The 13,859-nt window shown below is 47.6% G+C and overlaps 1 protein-coding gene and 1 long non-coding RNA gene across 5 annotated transcripts in view; one reads left to right on the forward strand and one right to left on the reverse strand.

Annotated features, from left to right (window-relative positions):
* Positions 1-1,159: 1,159 nt before the first annotated feature.
* Positions 1,160-8,705, forward strand: LOC138121721 (uncharacterized). Its single transcript, XR_011156236.1, has 4 exons — positions 1,160-1,224; positions 1,356-1,529; positions 8,032-8,148; positions 8,412-8,705. It is a non-coding gene; the product is annotated as an uncharacterized lncRNA (long non-coding RNA).
* ZMAT4 (zinc finger matrin-type 4) overlaps positions 8,499-13,859 on the reverse strand; it is a 59,273-nt gene continuing 53,912 nt past the window's right edge. For all 4 annotated transcript variants that reach the window (XM_069035501.1, XM_069035500.1, XM_069035498.1 and 1 more), the window contains 2 exons: positions 13,659-13,755; positions 8,499-8,953 (listed from right to left, as the gene is read on the reverse strand). In XM_069035501.1, the coding sequence (XP_068891602.1) occupies positions 8,938-8,953; positions 13,659-13,755 (113 nt within the window). In that variant the 3' untranslated portion in view covers positions 8,499-8,937. The remainder of the gene's footprint in view (positions 8,954-13,658; positions 13,756-13,859) is intronic.

Here is a 13,859-nt window from a genome sequence, read left to right on the forward strand (position 1 = left end):
CCCTACAGAGGGCAGGGGACAGGGCTGGGGCTTCTGTGGAGGACCAGGCTGTGTGGCTCAGCAGTGAGGGAGTTCCCTGGGTGCTGGGGGGCTCAACGAGCACCACAGCAAGGACAGACTGACATGTGTCACCAGGTTTTGCACTCTGGTAACAGATCTCCAGGCTGGTTTGGTTTTGGGTTGGATTTTCGTGCTGCCATTAATATGTCCTGAAGTCATGGGGAGCTTTTAAGGCAAACTCACCAAGTTTATCTCATGATGTGAAGCATTTGTTCCTCCCACACTTCCCCTCACTCCCAGCTCCTGCCCAGATGGGCTTCGCCTCAGCCCACTCGTCTGTTAAGGAGGCACCAGGCTTGGCAAGAGGAACAAATCACAGCAGCTTTCCACACAGCAGGATAGAGGCATTTGGAAGCAAGGGGAAACAGGGAGCATGAGTTTTAATGGATTGAAGAGGCACAGAGCAAACCAGGCTGCAGAAACTCATTTTCCTGCGTGGACAAGTTTTAGACTGTAGATTTACAAACTTTGATGCCTAAAAACTAGTAAGAATTAATGTTGCTTTCTCACACCCCAGCTCACCTCAGTGAAAAAGCAGCAGCTACTTTTTTTTGAGTAGAGGCTTTCCTGCCTCTACTCAAGCATTATCCCAAGTCCACACACAGCAGAGACATGACCCATGGGCAGGGAATATTGCTGGGAATCCACTTGAGTAAAAACCAAAACATCACTGAAATAAACATGCCAAAAGCAGGACCCTGCTGCTGTGGAGCAGTAAGCAGTATGTGTTGGCAAACAGATACGGTCAGATGGAAAACAAACAAGATAATTTACTAAACATTAAAGACATCTCAGCAAAGCACTTCCACCAGAAAGAGACAGACACAGAGAACCAGCTGCAAGGACAGTCTGAAACCTGCAGGTTTGGCGTTTAAGGTACTTCTCCTGCAAAATGCATGTGCAGACATACATGGACCTTTTCAGCTCATCATGTCACCTGCCTGTCGCACCAGGGAGCACAGCAATACCTGTGAGAGTTACTGCCACTGCAACCTCGATAAATCTGCTGCATCACTCTCACCTGACTTGTCACACAAGTAGGTCAATTTACTGCAAGTGATTAACAACAGGGAACCGGGCTGCAAGGTAGCGTGGATTGCTCCAGCTCACCAGTCCCCCATCTTACAGTCTGGAGACAGAGCAGGAGGCCAGCTCGCTCCACAGGTTACACACGAGTCACCCACAGAACAGACCGACCTGCAGGAGCTGGAGAGATGAGAGGGGACCTGATCTTCTGCTTCTGCTGCAGTAGGATTTCCCTAGCCATTCCCTAACTCTGCCTTAATTAACTCCAGGTGTTGTCACCGGTGCTCTCCTGCCTGAGCCAGAGTGCCTGGCTGCAGTTCTGTGGCAGTGACTTACGGTGAGGACAGACAAGAAATACTCCGTACAGGAGTTTCCAGAGGGCTGATCCAGTGTCTTTCCAGCAAAAGCCCAGCAGAATTGCCTGTGCCAACTGGAACCTCCAAGTAAGTGCCTGGCAGACATTCTGTTCAGGGGGATAAGCCAGTTAATGGCTTAATGTACAGCCGTGACCAAGGTGGCAACCCCCGAGAGTGCTGTGTTCTCACTAGTGAGTGAAAGCAGAGACTGACTTTACAAGGCCAGCACTCACAACAGTTCTGGCAGAGATTTTGGCTGATTGGGATTGTAAATACCATTGCAGCTATTACAGCAGTGTTAAACATGCAAAACAATTTTCACAGTTTTAAAGCAAAAGCTGCTGAGGTGGCTCGTATGAGTGGTTTGTGCATGGTGCCTGCATGCCTAAGTCATTTGGGCTTTGTGATCTCACTGGTCCAGCCTGGGGTACGCTGTGTTAGGGGCACTCACACAAATGGTGCACTCCCACCCAGCACAGCTGTGTGCAGAGCAAGGAAACCCCCCCAAGAGGCAGGGAGAGGACCCCTGCTCTGCCTGTACATCTACTGCAGGTGGCAGAAACTGCTCTGCAGCTCAGACAGCCTCTGCTAGACAATAGGAACAGGAAGGTTACGACCTCATGAGCAGGGAACTACTAAGCATCCCCAAAGCCTGCTATTTTTGGTTGAGGCATGGTTAAACACCAGCACAGACAGCACATAAAAACCAGCACATTTTGCACTCTGGATTCATTCTCTGGCTAATGTTTTCTTTACACAAGTCACCCAAGCTAGTATGCAGGAGGCATAAAAGCACTGTTTCTTCTTTGCTGGTTATCAAATGGAATTGGAGAGGCCAGGGACACTCTGGGTACACGTTGAGGTGGAGAAGCCAGAGCAGTGAATCTGCATCCTGCAGGAAACAAATGAGTTCAACAGTTCTGCAGCAGATCAGGCAAAGAGCCACCCCTGTCAGCCCCGCTGGGTCAGTATCACCCTGCCTGGTGCCAATCTGGGTCAAAGTTTCAGGGACTGTGTCCTCCAGCATCTGTGTTGCCTACATGAGAGCACTAGCAACAATACATCGAATTGCCACAGTGTCTTTCACGACTAAGCCAACCGCCCTGCGGACAGCCAGGTGTGGCATTTGCTGCTCTCTGGAAGTCAGCAAGTGAAAAAACGTGCAAAGTACAAATGCAACCGTGGGGGGAATTGCCTGGCCAAGAAAACTGAGGAAAAGTTTGAGGGGAGAACACCCGGGAGATATTTAATGACCCAGACTGACAGTCTGATACAGTACCAGAGATAACAGCACCTCCAGCCCCCAGGGGTGGCCTGCTAGGGTGTGAGGCTCAGCAGTGGCACAGGCAGAGCCATGCCATCCACGCTCTCTCACAGGAATAAATCTTCCCAAGGGGCCAAATGACTTAATAAGCCTTGGGTCCTTCTCAGCAGCAAATGGGAGGGACTTGCTCTGGGGACCAGCGTCATCCCCAAGGGCACTGCTCAGCAGGAGGGAGACAGCAGTATCCTGGTGACACACTGAGGGGCAGAGGAGCCACAGAGCATCCCTCTGCAAACTGGATATATTCTTTAACTGTGTGTTTAATTAAATAGAATACTCGTGTTTTATATTAAACTCACACAGCGGCTGACTATTTAAAACACATATATTGAAGCCCGCCAAAAGGGAATGGCTCCAAAGCCGTTCTCTAGATTGACTTCCAAGAGAAAATGCTCCTAAATGTCTCTGAGGCCTTTCTAAATGCCCCTCCTGGGACAGGAGCCTGGTGTTGCTATGCAGAGAAATGGATCTGAACCATTGTGTATGAATTTTAAATATTACTTTATTTCTCACCATGAATATACTGAGGCAACTGGCAAAGAGGGGAGGCAGGGCCAGGCAGGCTGTCAGCACGTTTGCCACGGTGCTCTCAGTGCTGAGAGGGTGATGGATTATTTCCTGAGCTCCATTTGCTATTCCCAGCACTGCTTTCCCTCTCCCCTCGCAGTGGCTGCCAGCCCTGTGCGGGTCCGGCTGCTGCAGGAGCCACCGCTCCCACTCCCCACAGAGCTGGGGTAGATGCAGGGATATGGGCTCCTGTGTTAAGAGGAAACCTCAGAGAGAAGCAGGTGGGAGAGGGAAGGACTGGTGTGACCCAAACAGGCATCCCACTGTGCCAGAGCCTCTCTGAGGTGAACAGGGTTTGGCTGGGGGAAAAGAGACGCAACTGAAATAAGTCCTCGAAAACCCAAAATTAATCCAACTATATAGCACAGTTTAAAATAATTTATTTTTAACACTCCTATTGCAATGCATGTCTATGTTTGTGCTCGCTTTAGAACTGGCACAGACAAAAATATCCTGTTCTCAGAACAGAAATCACCACGCTGGGCATTTTCATGTACAAATGCACGATGCTGAATGGCAACAGAGGCTTGAACAAACCCCCAAACACAACCCACAACATGTGCAATCACAGCTGGCAACTGGCAGTTCCAACTTTCTGTCCAGTGCAAAACAACAAATTTATTTCAAACCCTGTGAAATTAGGTGATGATTGTGACACCATTTAAACTTCTCAAATTTGAAATAATAAATTAGGTTTATACTACTTAATTTTACAGGAACTTACTACCTTTTCCCCCAAACTGTCCAATTTGTTGCCATAATTACATTAAATTGAAGCTGAATTTTTTTCTAGTCTAGATCTAGCTGGAAGCTTGTTGTTCCTATTCCAGATCCAAAGAAGAATCTGTTGTCCTAATGCCTGTCTGCTCTCTAAATCTATTGGATACTCTAATTTCACTATAAACCTAATTATCCTATAGTCTTAGATCCTCACTACTACAACACTAATAGTAAATTACATAGAACTAATTAGAAGGTTGAAATAACCACCTCAACTGTGCCAGGGAGAAGCTGCAGACAGGATACTTGGAGAGGAAAACAACCTTTGGGCACAAGAGCAGAGACTGATTTCACCTTCCTGTTTCCAGAGCCTGTAGGTACTTACTGGTCAGTGGCCATAAATGCTCAGGACAAGAGAGTGAGGAGAATTGTTTGGGGTTTTTATAATTAGCTTTGCCTTTTTGCTGAGGTCCATTTTAATGCATCACTGCATTACTGAACTAGAAATCTGCATTAGAAAGTGAACCACGGTGGCAGCAATTGAGATACCACTCCCATGGTTCAGAGGTGCATGATGTCAGCTGGACTCTGGACAGACCTTTCCAAATCTGCAGCTGCCTAAACCTGCAGAAACGCCAAAGGCAGCACCTGAGCAGCCTGTGCCTCATGCCACTTCTGAGGGAAGAATCCACAGTGGTTCCTGTTACAACCAGAGCGCTGCTCCTGGCAGCTCCAACCAAAACACCCGGAGGCACAAACCTCTCCATCTTTGTGCTCTTCGAGGCCAAACATCAGGCAGCATCCTCGCAGCATCCATTTGAGGGTCCCACCCATCCCTGGCACTGCACCATCGTGGTTTTGGCACTAGCAAAGATGCTTTTCCATTACTTAATCCTGTGCTCCTGCTGAGTTCCACATTCCCTAACACAGCAATAATTTCCTCATTAGGAGAAGCTATTGAATTGGTAGCATCGAGCAGTGGGTGAATTGAGGTTGTTTGTCTGTTAAGACCAACACTGTTAATAAATGTGTGAGTGCAGCACTCCCCTCGCTGCAGCAGGGCTTGCTCTTCCTCCAGCTCCTCTCGTGGAGCTGGGCTGAGGCAGTGCTTTTTCCTTGGGGTTTTTTCTTTGCATTTTCTGTTTCTGTAGCTCTCCGTTACTCAGGGTTTGCTTTGAGCCATTCCACGAGCTCTCTCTCATCCCATTTCTCCTGTGCATCCTCTGTGGAACAGCAGCCGTGCTCCATCAGCCTCCTGTGCCATTGGTACCTCCATGGCCCAGCCTCTGGCACTGAGATGGATGGTGAACCCAACACCTGTGGAGATGTGAAAGGCTGGAACCTGGAGAGACAGCAGCGCCATGGTTCATTACAGCATGTTAATTATTCTTCTGGGTCAGCTGCAAAAAATGGCTCCCAGAGCAGGGCCACCTTTTGCCATTTTACAAGTCAAAAACACTGAGCAAAACTGCTGTATTTAGCTTGGAGCTGTCACAACAGGCACAAAATCCTGTCCCAGTCTCCTGTTAAATGATCCTTGTTCTAAGGGAATAAAAGGAGTTTAATGAATGCATCCATATGAGCCATTAAGAGCAAAATAAAGGCAGAGATAAAGGAAGATAGAGACAAAGAATGGACGATCCTCAGACATGTTTTCTGCCAATGTCATTCTTTACATAATAGATGCAGTTTCTTTCTTTCCTCAGATGGGAAGATGGGCTTGACACCATCTCATCAACAGCAGCTGTAATAACAGCTCCTTGCTATTAACATGCAAATTGAAATGCACACACTGATTAAAAACATGTTAGACAAAGGCTTTTGTCAGAGACCTGCAAGTGGGCGACAGGGCTCAATTAGGGAGCAGTGGCCCACTACAAAATGTTTCATGAAGTCTCACACTTGAGCCCAGTGCAGTAACTTCAGCAGGGATCACACTGTAATGAACATCTGCTCTCTCTCTCTTGCGATCTCGAACGTGCAACCCCTAAACTGGGTCCTGCTTGTCTCCAGACTTGCTCCAGCCCTGGGGATTCCCCACAGTCTCTTGCTTTGGGAGAGGGCTGGCAGCTGGTCAGGTCGATGACCTCAGACAGGTGCAGGAAGCTGCCAGCACAGCCCAGAGGAAGAACCAGACTTCCACATACTTAATTTGAAGATTACGGAAGGTGGTTTTAAAGGCCAGGACTTGCTAATTAAGTTGATGCAATAGGAACTTAACAAAGGAAGCACCACTTACGTACCAGGAGCATTCTTCTCCCATGATTAATCTCTGCATGAAGCTGCATGTCTCAGGGCAGCCTCATGTTACACCCTGTTGCCATAGAGCTCCATTGCCTCCACACAAGGAGCCAGATAAAACCACGTATTGTTTGTGTTGAGCTGTGTCTGAGCATAAAACACCACTGAAAGTCAGTGTCCTGCCCCTGAAACACAACCTGACACACTCGCACTAGAACCTGCATTAGTATGGGCTACAAACTCTAATGAAACACATCTAAAACATTACAGTTTCAGTGTTGGCAGTCACATTTGCAGCTGTCTCCCAGTGCCACCAGTATTCCAGTCAGCCCTGTCTGTAAAGTGAGTCTGGGGAGAGACCCAACCAGACTGATGATAAATTATTGAGATTTACTTTCTTTACAGACTATCTTGCACAGAATTTTAAGCCAGAAAAACATTTGGCCAGAACAGACAAAATCAAATTGTTACGTATAGATGTTCTGCATAAAAAATGCTGAGAGTGTTTCTGTTTTTTTTTTTTTACTTAAGAAAATATACATAAATGTTTTCACCCTTCAGTTTAAAGTAACCATGGGGGATGCAATGGTTGCACTGAGCCATTTTCAAGGCTCTCTACTACAGCTGCTCACACGTTTCAGCCTGGGGTCATTGGACCAGGCTTGACATCAGAGATCTGGCGGCACTTCTACAGGGATCACTGACTTACCATGAGGAGATTTGTCTTTTTATGTCTTGCTTTGAAGGCCTAATGAACTTAGGAAAAGCAAGAGATTAGAAGGATTTAGGGACCAAAGCATGATTGACTGGACCAGGACAATATCAGCAACAAATGGAAATATTGCACTGCTCTGTCACTCCTGGCAGAAGTTGGAGAGACAGGGGGATGTGATGGGGCACCTCAGCTGCCTCTTGCTCGCCAGGGCTGGGCGGTGTGGGGTGGGATGTGGGAATCCCGTCGGCAGTGCTGCCCCTCCTGCTCTGCAGTGCCACAAGAAACACCATCTACCTGAGAGCTGCCAGAGTGCCACCAACTCTAGGCCAGGCTGGAGACCCAGGGGAGAACAGCCAGCCTAGCACGGGCTGGGAGCAGAGTCTGGGTCCAGCCCAGCTCACTGCAGAACTGTCTTCACACCTGCCTGGGGAAATAAATTGTGTTTGTGCTGTAATTAATTTGCTGCAATTAGCTTGTAGTGATTACTAGAGCACATAGAAGATTTTTGGGTTTGTCTCCTGACAAAAATGCCTCTGCAGCACCCTGGATGCTGCTTGGCGGAGGGTTCTTTTGGGGAAAGAAGGCTCAGAGAAGTCAGGCTTGAACCCACATGAGTGATGTGCCCTATTTCTGTAAATCATTCTCTCTGTAAAGAGGCAGTTTAGCTTCAGGAACACTGGCGGCTTGTGTTATTACCCAAAACACAATAAATGAAACCGCCCCACAGCTATGAAACCCAAGGAGATGTTTACTCATCTGTGAAAAACCCATTCTCCTCCACACATGAAAGGCATCGATGCAAGAGCACAAATTAATCACACAGAGCTTCTGCAGTGGCTCTAACCGTCCCCACAGAGTGAAAGAGGTGATGCTGCAGCTTGCCCGAGCTGTCCCTTCACAGGACTGGAGGCTCAAGGACAGCCCAGGGGGCTGAGGCTGCTGACCAGGGGAGCTCTGGGCAGCCCCTGGGATGCAGAACAGTGAAGGCCTCTCCTCTGACTCGGCTCCTTCTCTCTGCTCAGATCCCCAAACCAGGCAGAGGGAGCGAGCTGCTGCTGGCTGGTGCACGGCAGAGTCAGAGCTGGACTCAGAGTGCAGGGATAACTCCGTGTCTCCGCTGCCTCTCTGCAGGTGCACAGGTAACCAAGCTTACCTGCACGGGATGGCCTGGCCAGCTCAGCCTCTGCCATGGCTCTGGTCCCACCGTGCTTCCTGCAGCTCTCCAGGAGGGCTGTGTCTCCCAGAAATGGTTGGTGCACAGAGCAGTGTCCGACCTCAGGCTTGCAGCAAAGTCAATAAAGCAAACAGCTTCTGTTGAGCCTGCAGGAATCCTACCAGCAGGAAAAAGAATTCACACTTTCTTTTCAGTGTTCTTTACTCACGGAACCATTTGTTTCTCTAGAGACAAAGAGGGAAGGAAGAAACTCATCCATTACACAATCCCCACGATTCACTGCTGTTGCTCTTTATGTGTTGACACAAACCATGCTGGAGAAGGTGAAGAAAGTGTGTTTATTTCTGATTGAAGACTGATTACATCACTATCATGGATAATGTAGTAGAATAATCTTATACTCTTGGGAGAAATCTAAGAATAAATATGAAAAAGTAAAATAGTTTGTTTCCACTGTCCCTGAAGATGACTGATGAGCAAGTGCTGTATTTACAGGATAGTTATCATACTCTAGACTCTGTGCTGAATAAATATTGTCTTGAAAGGGTAAAAAAATCCATCGAAATATTTTAACTCACCACAAAATTAAAAAAAAAAAAAAAAATCCATGTATGTGTCCAAAGCGAAGGTTAGTTACATGTTAATTATTGAATCCACACAGGATCACTGTCCAAGAAAGCCTCCTCTCCTGCTGACCCGCTCCCCCTCCACAGAAGCAGCGTTAGTGCTTGTCCTCTTCTCCGCTGACGAGCTACTATTGGTTCTTCAGGCTGCAAGACAAAAATGATGCCCAAGTCAGGCTCCATCCTGGTGGCTCCCATTCCGCTCCAGAGCTCTGCCTGGGGACCCGGCACTGGGAAAATCTGCAGCTCTCCACAGAATGACTACAGGAATGTTCCATGTGAGCCACCAGGAGACTGCCATTCTAAAAAAATATATCAATAAACTCTCTCTACCTAAAGCATATTTACAATTTTAAGGACAGTCTTGCATTTTATGAAAGAAAACCACCATAGCAATTTGGAAAAAGTCTCATTTCTTTAGGTCCTCAATTTGAATTTAAGAGCCTCACAAATCCTGCCCAACTTGCCTCCTCCATGGCCCAGTGCAGCTCAGCTGATGAGGAATTCCTCACTGGAATTGGTGTTGGCAAGCTCAGGTTTATGCTTTGAGCAATTAGCTCAATATTTAGGTTCTACATTAAAATAATCCATACATCCACCACCACAACACAATGCTGTATGGGCTGTTCTGGGGCTTTCAAATTATGATCAAAACAGAAGATATCAGAGATATCTTTATTTTCACTTACATTAAAAGGGAAGGGAGACAATTTAGATCTATAATGAGGGGAAGTATTACATTCTCTCTCTTCACAGGCAGTGTAATTATTCAGCTGCTCTCTGGAACTGAAACTATGACAAATTAAAATGCCTGTCAATTCCATCTACCTTTTGTAACTATTCATCTTCTGGAGTTGTTAGTGCTCTAAAGGCTTCTTTAGGCATAAGCCACTATATATGACAAAAAGCACATAGAAATGTTACCATTACCAAGTGTTACTGTTACTGCAGCCACCAAGGTAAGAACAAAATCATTTGGCTTGGGTGTAAAGTGCAGGATACAACTCATTTACTCTAATTTCCAGAAATTTAGTAGAAATCTTATATCAGAGAACGCCTTCCTTCTCAGTGAGGATGTGCAGGAGGAGCTCAACCTTCTGGCAGCGGGGACAGGGCTGGAAACATCCAGGAGAAACAGAAATAACATTTGGCACTAAATCTGACCCAAGTGGAGCGGGGCCAGACAGCCCCAGAGCCTCCCCTGCTGCCACCCATGTGCTGGCTGTGCCAGACACACAGATCCCGGGACATGCTTCAGCCACAACAGGCTGTCAATATTTGTTCACACTTTCTTAAATAGATGGGAAAAGCGATGTAAACGCAACCAGGGGAAAGGGTGACATTTCTCCAGGCATGATATTTACAATATTTTGATTAGCTCATTCCTGAATAGCCATGCAGCTTATGTTGATAAATTGTTCCAATTAGACATCTGTGTTCTCAGCCTGAAAATAAAAAAGGAAAGGAAAGGGAAAGGGAAAGGGAAAGGGAAAGGGAAAGGGAAAGGAAAAAGGAAAAGGAAAAGGAAAAGGAAAAGGAAAAGGAAAAGGAAAAGGAAAAGGAAAAGGAAAAGGAAAAGGAAAAGGGCCTGCTCAGGCCCAAGCTTGCTGTCTCTGCTCCTCAGCAGGACATCAACTATCTGGGCTTCCACAGGGCACAGCCCAAAGTCAAGGCTAAGAGTTGTGCAGGAAAGGCTGCAGAGCCACCTTCCCTACTGGATGTGACCATTCTTAAGCCCTCAGAATTAATTTTGACCATTGAATTGGTTTTATCCCAATGATGGCTGCAGGATTGGGTCCCCTCACTGCAAAAATCCTGAAATTAACCAGGAAGCCTGAGTCTGAAAGGGAAACCCTTATGTATATTAGCATCTATGAAAGTGTAAATGAGTAGTTATGAAACCCTGGAATACATTTCTGAGCTCTAGATGTGGCAGAGAGGTCTGGCTGATCAAAGAGACAAAATGAAGGCAAGAAGATAAAATTCTTCTTTATGGAAGTGGGAATCGTTATCCCCACACAGTCAGACTCTTAATTACTAGGGCTGGATCTCAGCCTTCCATCGTTGCCAGCCTGAGCAGTGGAGGACAGCTCACAGCTCTCAGCCCTCGCTCTCCAGCACATTATTGCAGCATCTGACAGACCCACAGCTGCCCAGGGATGATACTCACCCCAAATGTGGGTCTGGGCTCTCTGCTCTGTGAAAAGCACCTCTGCTCTTTCTACCCACATGCCCAGAGGAGGTACTTCAGACCCAGATCCAGGCCCTCCGGAGTATCTTCCCTAAAGGCAGCTATTTTCTCCAGGCTGCAGTGATGACCCAGCACCCATTCCCAGCCTGTCCCCAACCCCTCCCCAGGAAGCGCTTTTTGCAAAGCCCCAGGGTAACATTCTGCACAAGCATTGCTTTGACCACAGAAACTGAATATCCTGTCTCCCTTTACAACTATCTGTGGCTTTAATCCCCGTTGTTGGTTGCAAACCACTTTGAGCAGTGACTTTTCATCTTCGCAGCTTGCATAAAGCAGGAGAAGGGAGGTTTTGCTTCTGCCAGCCCATGGCGAACAGTGAGGAGCAAGGCTGGCATGTGCCTCCCTACCAGTCTCTTGGAAGTAACATTCACAACTGGGATTTTGGCTGCTGCTGGTCCCCATAGGAAGGAGCTGTTGGTGCCCACCATGGTTCAGCCAAAGTGGGCACTGGCCCCTCCCTGGCACCCTGCCCAGCACTGCTTCTCTGTGCTTCATGGGGGGAGAAGGGAAGGAGAGAGGAGATTAAAAAAGCCCTCATCTATTTCTGGAAAGCAAGTCAAACAATGACTCAATCATCTCTACACAGTTCATAAATCCCTAATCAAAGGTTTAATGCTCCTCCCCGCTGCAGATGTTCCAGAGTCCATCCACATTCCAAAACTTGCTCCGTGCCAGCATGTGCCCACAGCCAGCGGCATCACCCATCAGAGCCTGAGTTGAGCCCTGCACTCCCCATGCATCCAATGCAGCATTTAACCTTAATTTTCAAATTAAGCTCAAGTACCTGCACCCTGGAGAAAAAAACGGGAGCTGGCAGGTACATCTGCTTCGTGTACGCGCAGGCTGGAGGGATAAGGACTGGCTCAGTATTAGCTTCCTCTTCCTGCATCTTTTACTCAACACCAAAATACCAGCCAAGACACTTCCAGCTTCCTCCCTAAGCCCTATTTTCCCCCTCTTTTGGTCCAAACAAATGCAGGCAGCAGCATTTGGGGTAGCCCCTGGAGTTCCTTTGAATGATTCATCTCTCCTGGCCAGACTACTCAAGGAAGAGCTGCTCAGCTGCAGGGTACAAGCCTCAAATTGTGTGCTGCCCATGGAGTCCCAGGACCCCCAGCCCTCCACGGGGCAGTGCCAGGGTCCTGGTTAACACAGCTGCCAGGCTCATGGTGTGTATGGTGGGTTATTTAAGGCAGCTCTAACTGGGGCTCTCAGCGTGCTGCTCTCTGCAGAGCTCTCAGGAACAGTAATAAATAACCACAGTGCAGCTCATTCCTCATAAAAGTTCTTCTCTCCTGAAGCAGCTTTCCAGGAAACTCATCTGCCTAGTATTTTTTGGGTGGTATCAGCTTCCATCCTGCAATCGCTGTTCCCTGTTCACATGTCCCAGAACAAAATCCCTGTAACCCTTCATCCCTGTCCTTCACAAACTGCTGCCCCCTTCTTCGCGTTTGTTTAGTCTTTAACTATATGAAGTATGACAGCTACATAAAATGTTTTGTTGCCTTGGCAACTGCAGTCCAGTGGCTTCAGCCTGAGTTATGAGGCAGAGGACAGTCTTGACATTAACCAACAATAATGAGAACAGCAGAAACCAGTGGGAGAACACTGACTGGAACAAGCAGGGGACGATCCTCACCTGCCCCCCTGCATGGAGCCACGGTGCTGCGATGACCCAGTGGGACATCACCGCTGTTGAAACCCGGCAAAGGACCAGGTCTGGATTCCCAAAGTCCTTTTCTTTGTATAGAAGAGGTAATTGCTTGGAAAAACTAGAGAAACATAGATGCAGCCCTGCCAAAATCTGGTTTTTGTGCTGCCCAACACATTCTTTTGCACTGGGAATGGGCTGAGCCCAGGGCACGTGTGTCATCGGTCACTCCTACAACAGTCAAAGCATGAACAACTTCCCAGCATGTTCATTCACAGCACTAGAAATTAAGATTTCTTAATCTCTGCTAATTGTAGGAGACTGCACAATAGAGCAGAACACCATTAGCAGTCATTGCTAGTTCTGCTCATCCTGCTCACTTTTCAGACTGCCCTCAAAGCTACCTGAAGCACTTCAGGTATATCCCTTTATATTCCTCTCCTAATCTGGGCAGTTCTGAGTGATTCAGCCTGAAATGGTTCCCAAAGCTCACATATAAGTGCATTAAGAGCAATTAGTTCATTAAACTAGTCTCTGATATCATGTATCTCCATCACTTCATTTTAATAATTTGTAGTAATTGACAGAGCAGACTCCCCCCAGTTCTCAGAGCTGGGTAATGCATAATTACTCTAAATCACAGAAAAAACTGGTTCACTGGGAAACACCTAATCCCCTTAGGCTCATGGTGTCTCTTCTGAGGTTTCACACATGAAAGAAGCTGCAAACTCAGTATCACTAACCACACATCAGTGGGACTCCAGGAAGCCCACGTGGGTTTGGCCCTGCATTCCTCAACCTGGAGGTGCCTCTGGTATCTGTGTTTTCACAGCAACCAGAGCACAGCCCCCCAGTGCTCCTCTGCTGACAGGGAGTTGGATGCAAAGCACTGTTACAGACAATTCCATCTCGGCAGACACAGACACTGGCAGAAGCACAATGATACTCACTTGGTCTGGTGTTTGGAGCCCTTCAGGTGTGCATGGTACTGCTCTATGGAGTTCAGGGTGACATTGCAGATGTTGCAGGTGTAGCTGCGCTTCAGGCCTGTGAAGAAAACCCAGTGTTGATTAACCCTTGGCTCCGCCTATGCCACACGGTGAGACCGAGGGAAGCACAGGGCTCCACCAGGAGGGAAACACTCCTGTGCC

Source organism: Aphelocoma coerulescens, chromosome 22, assembly GCF_041296385.1.
Source record: "Aphelocoma coerulescens isolate FSJ_1873_10779 chromosome 22, UR_Acoe_1.0, whole genome shotgun sequence".
Lineage (NCBI taxonomy): Eukaryota > Metazoa > Chordata > Aves > Passeriformes > Corvidae > Aphelocoma > Aphelocoma coerulescens.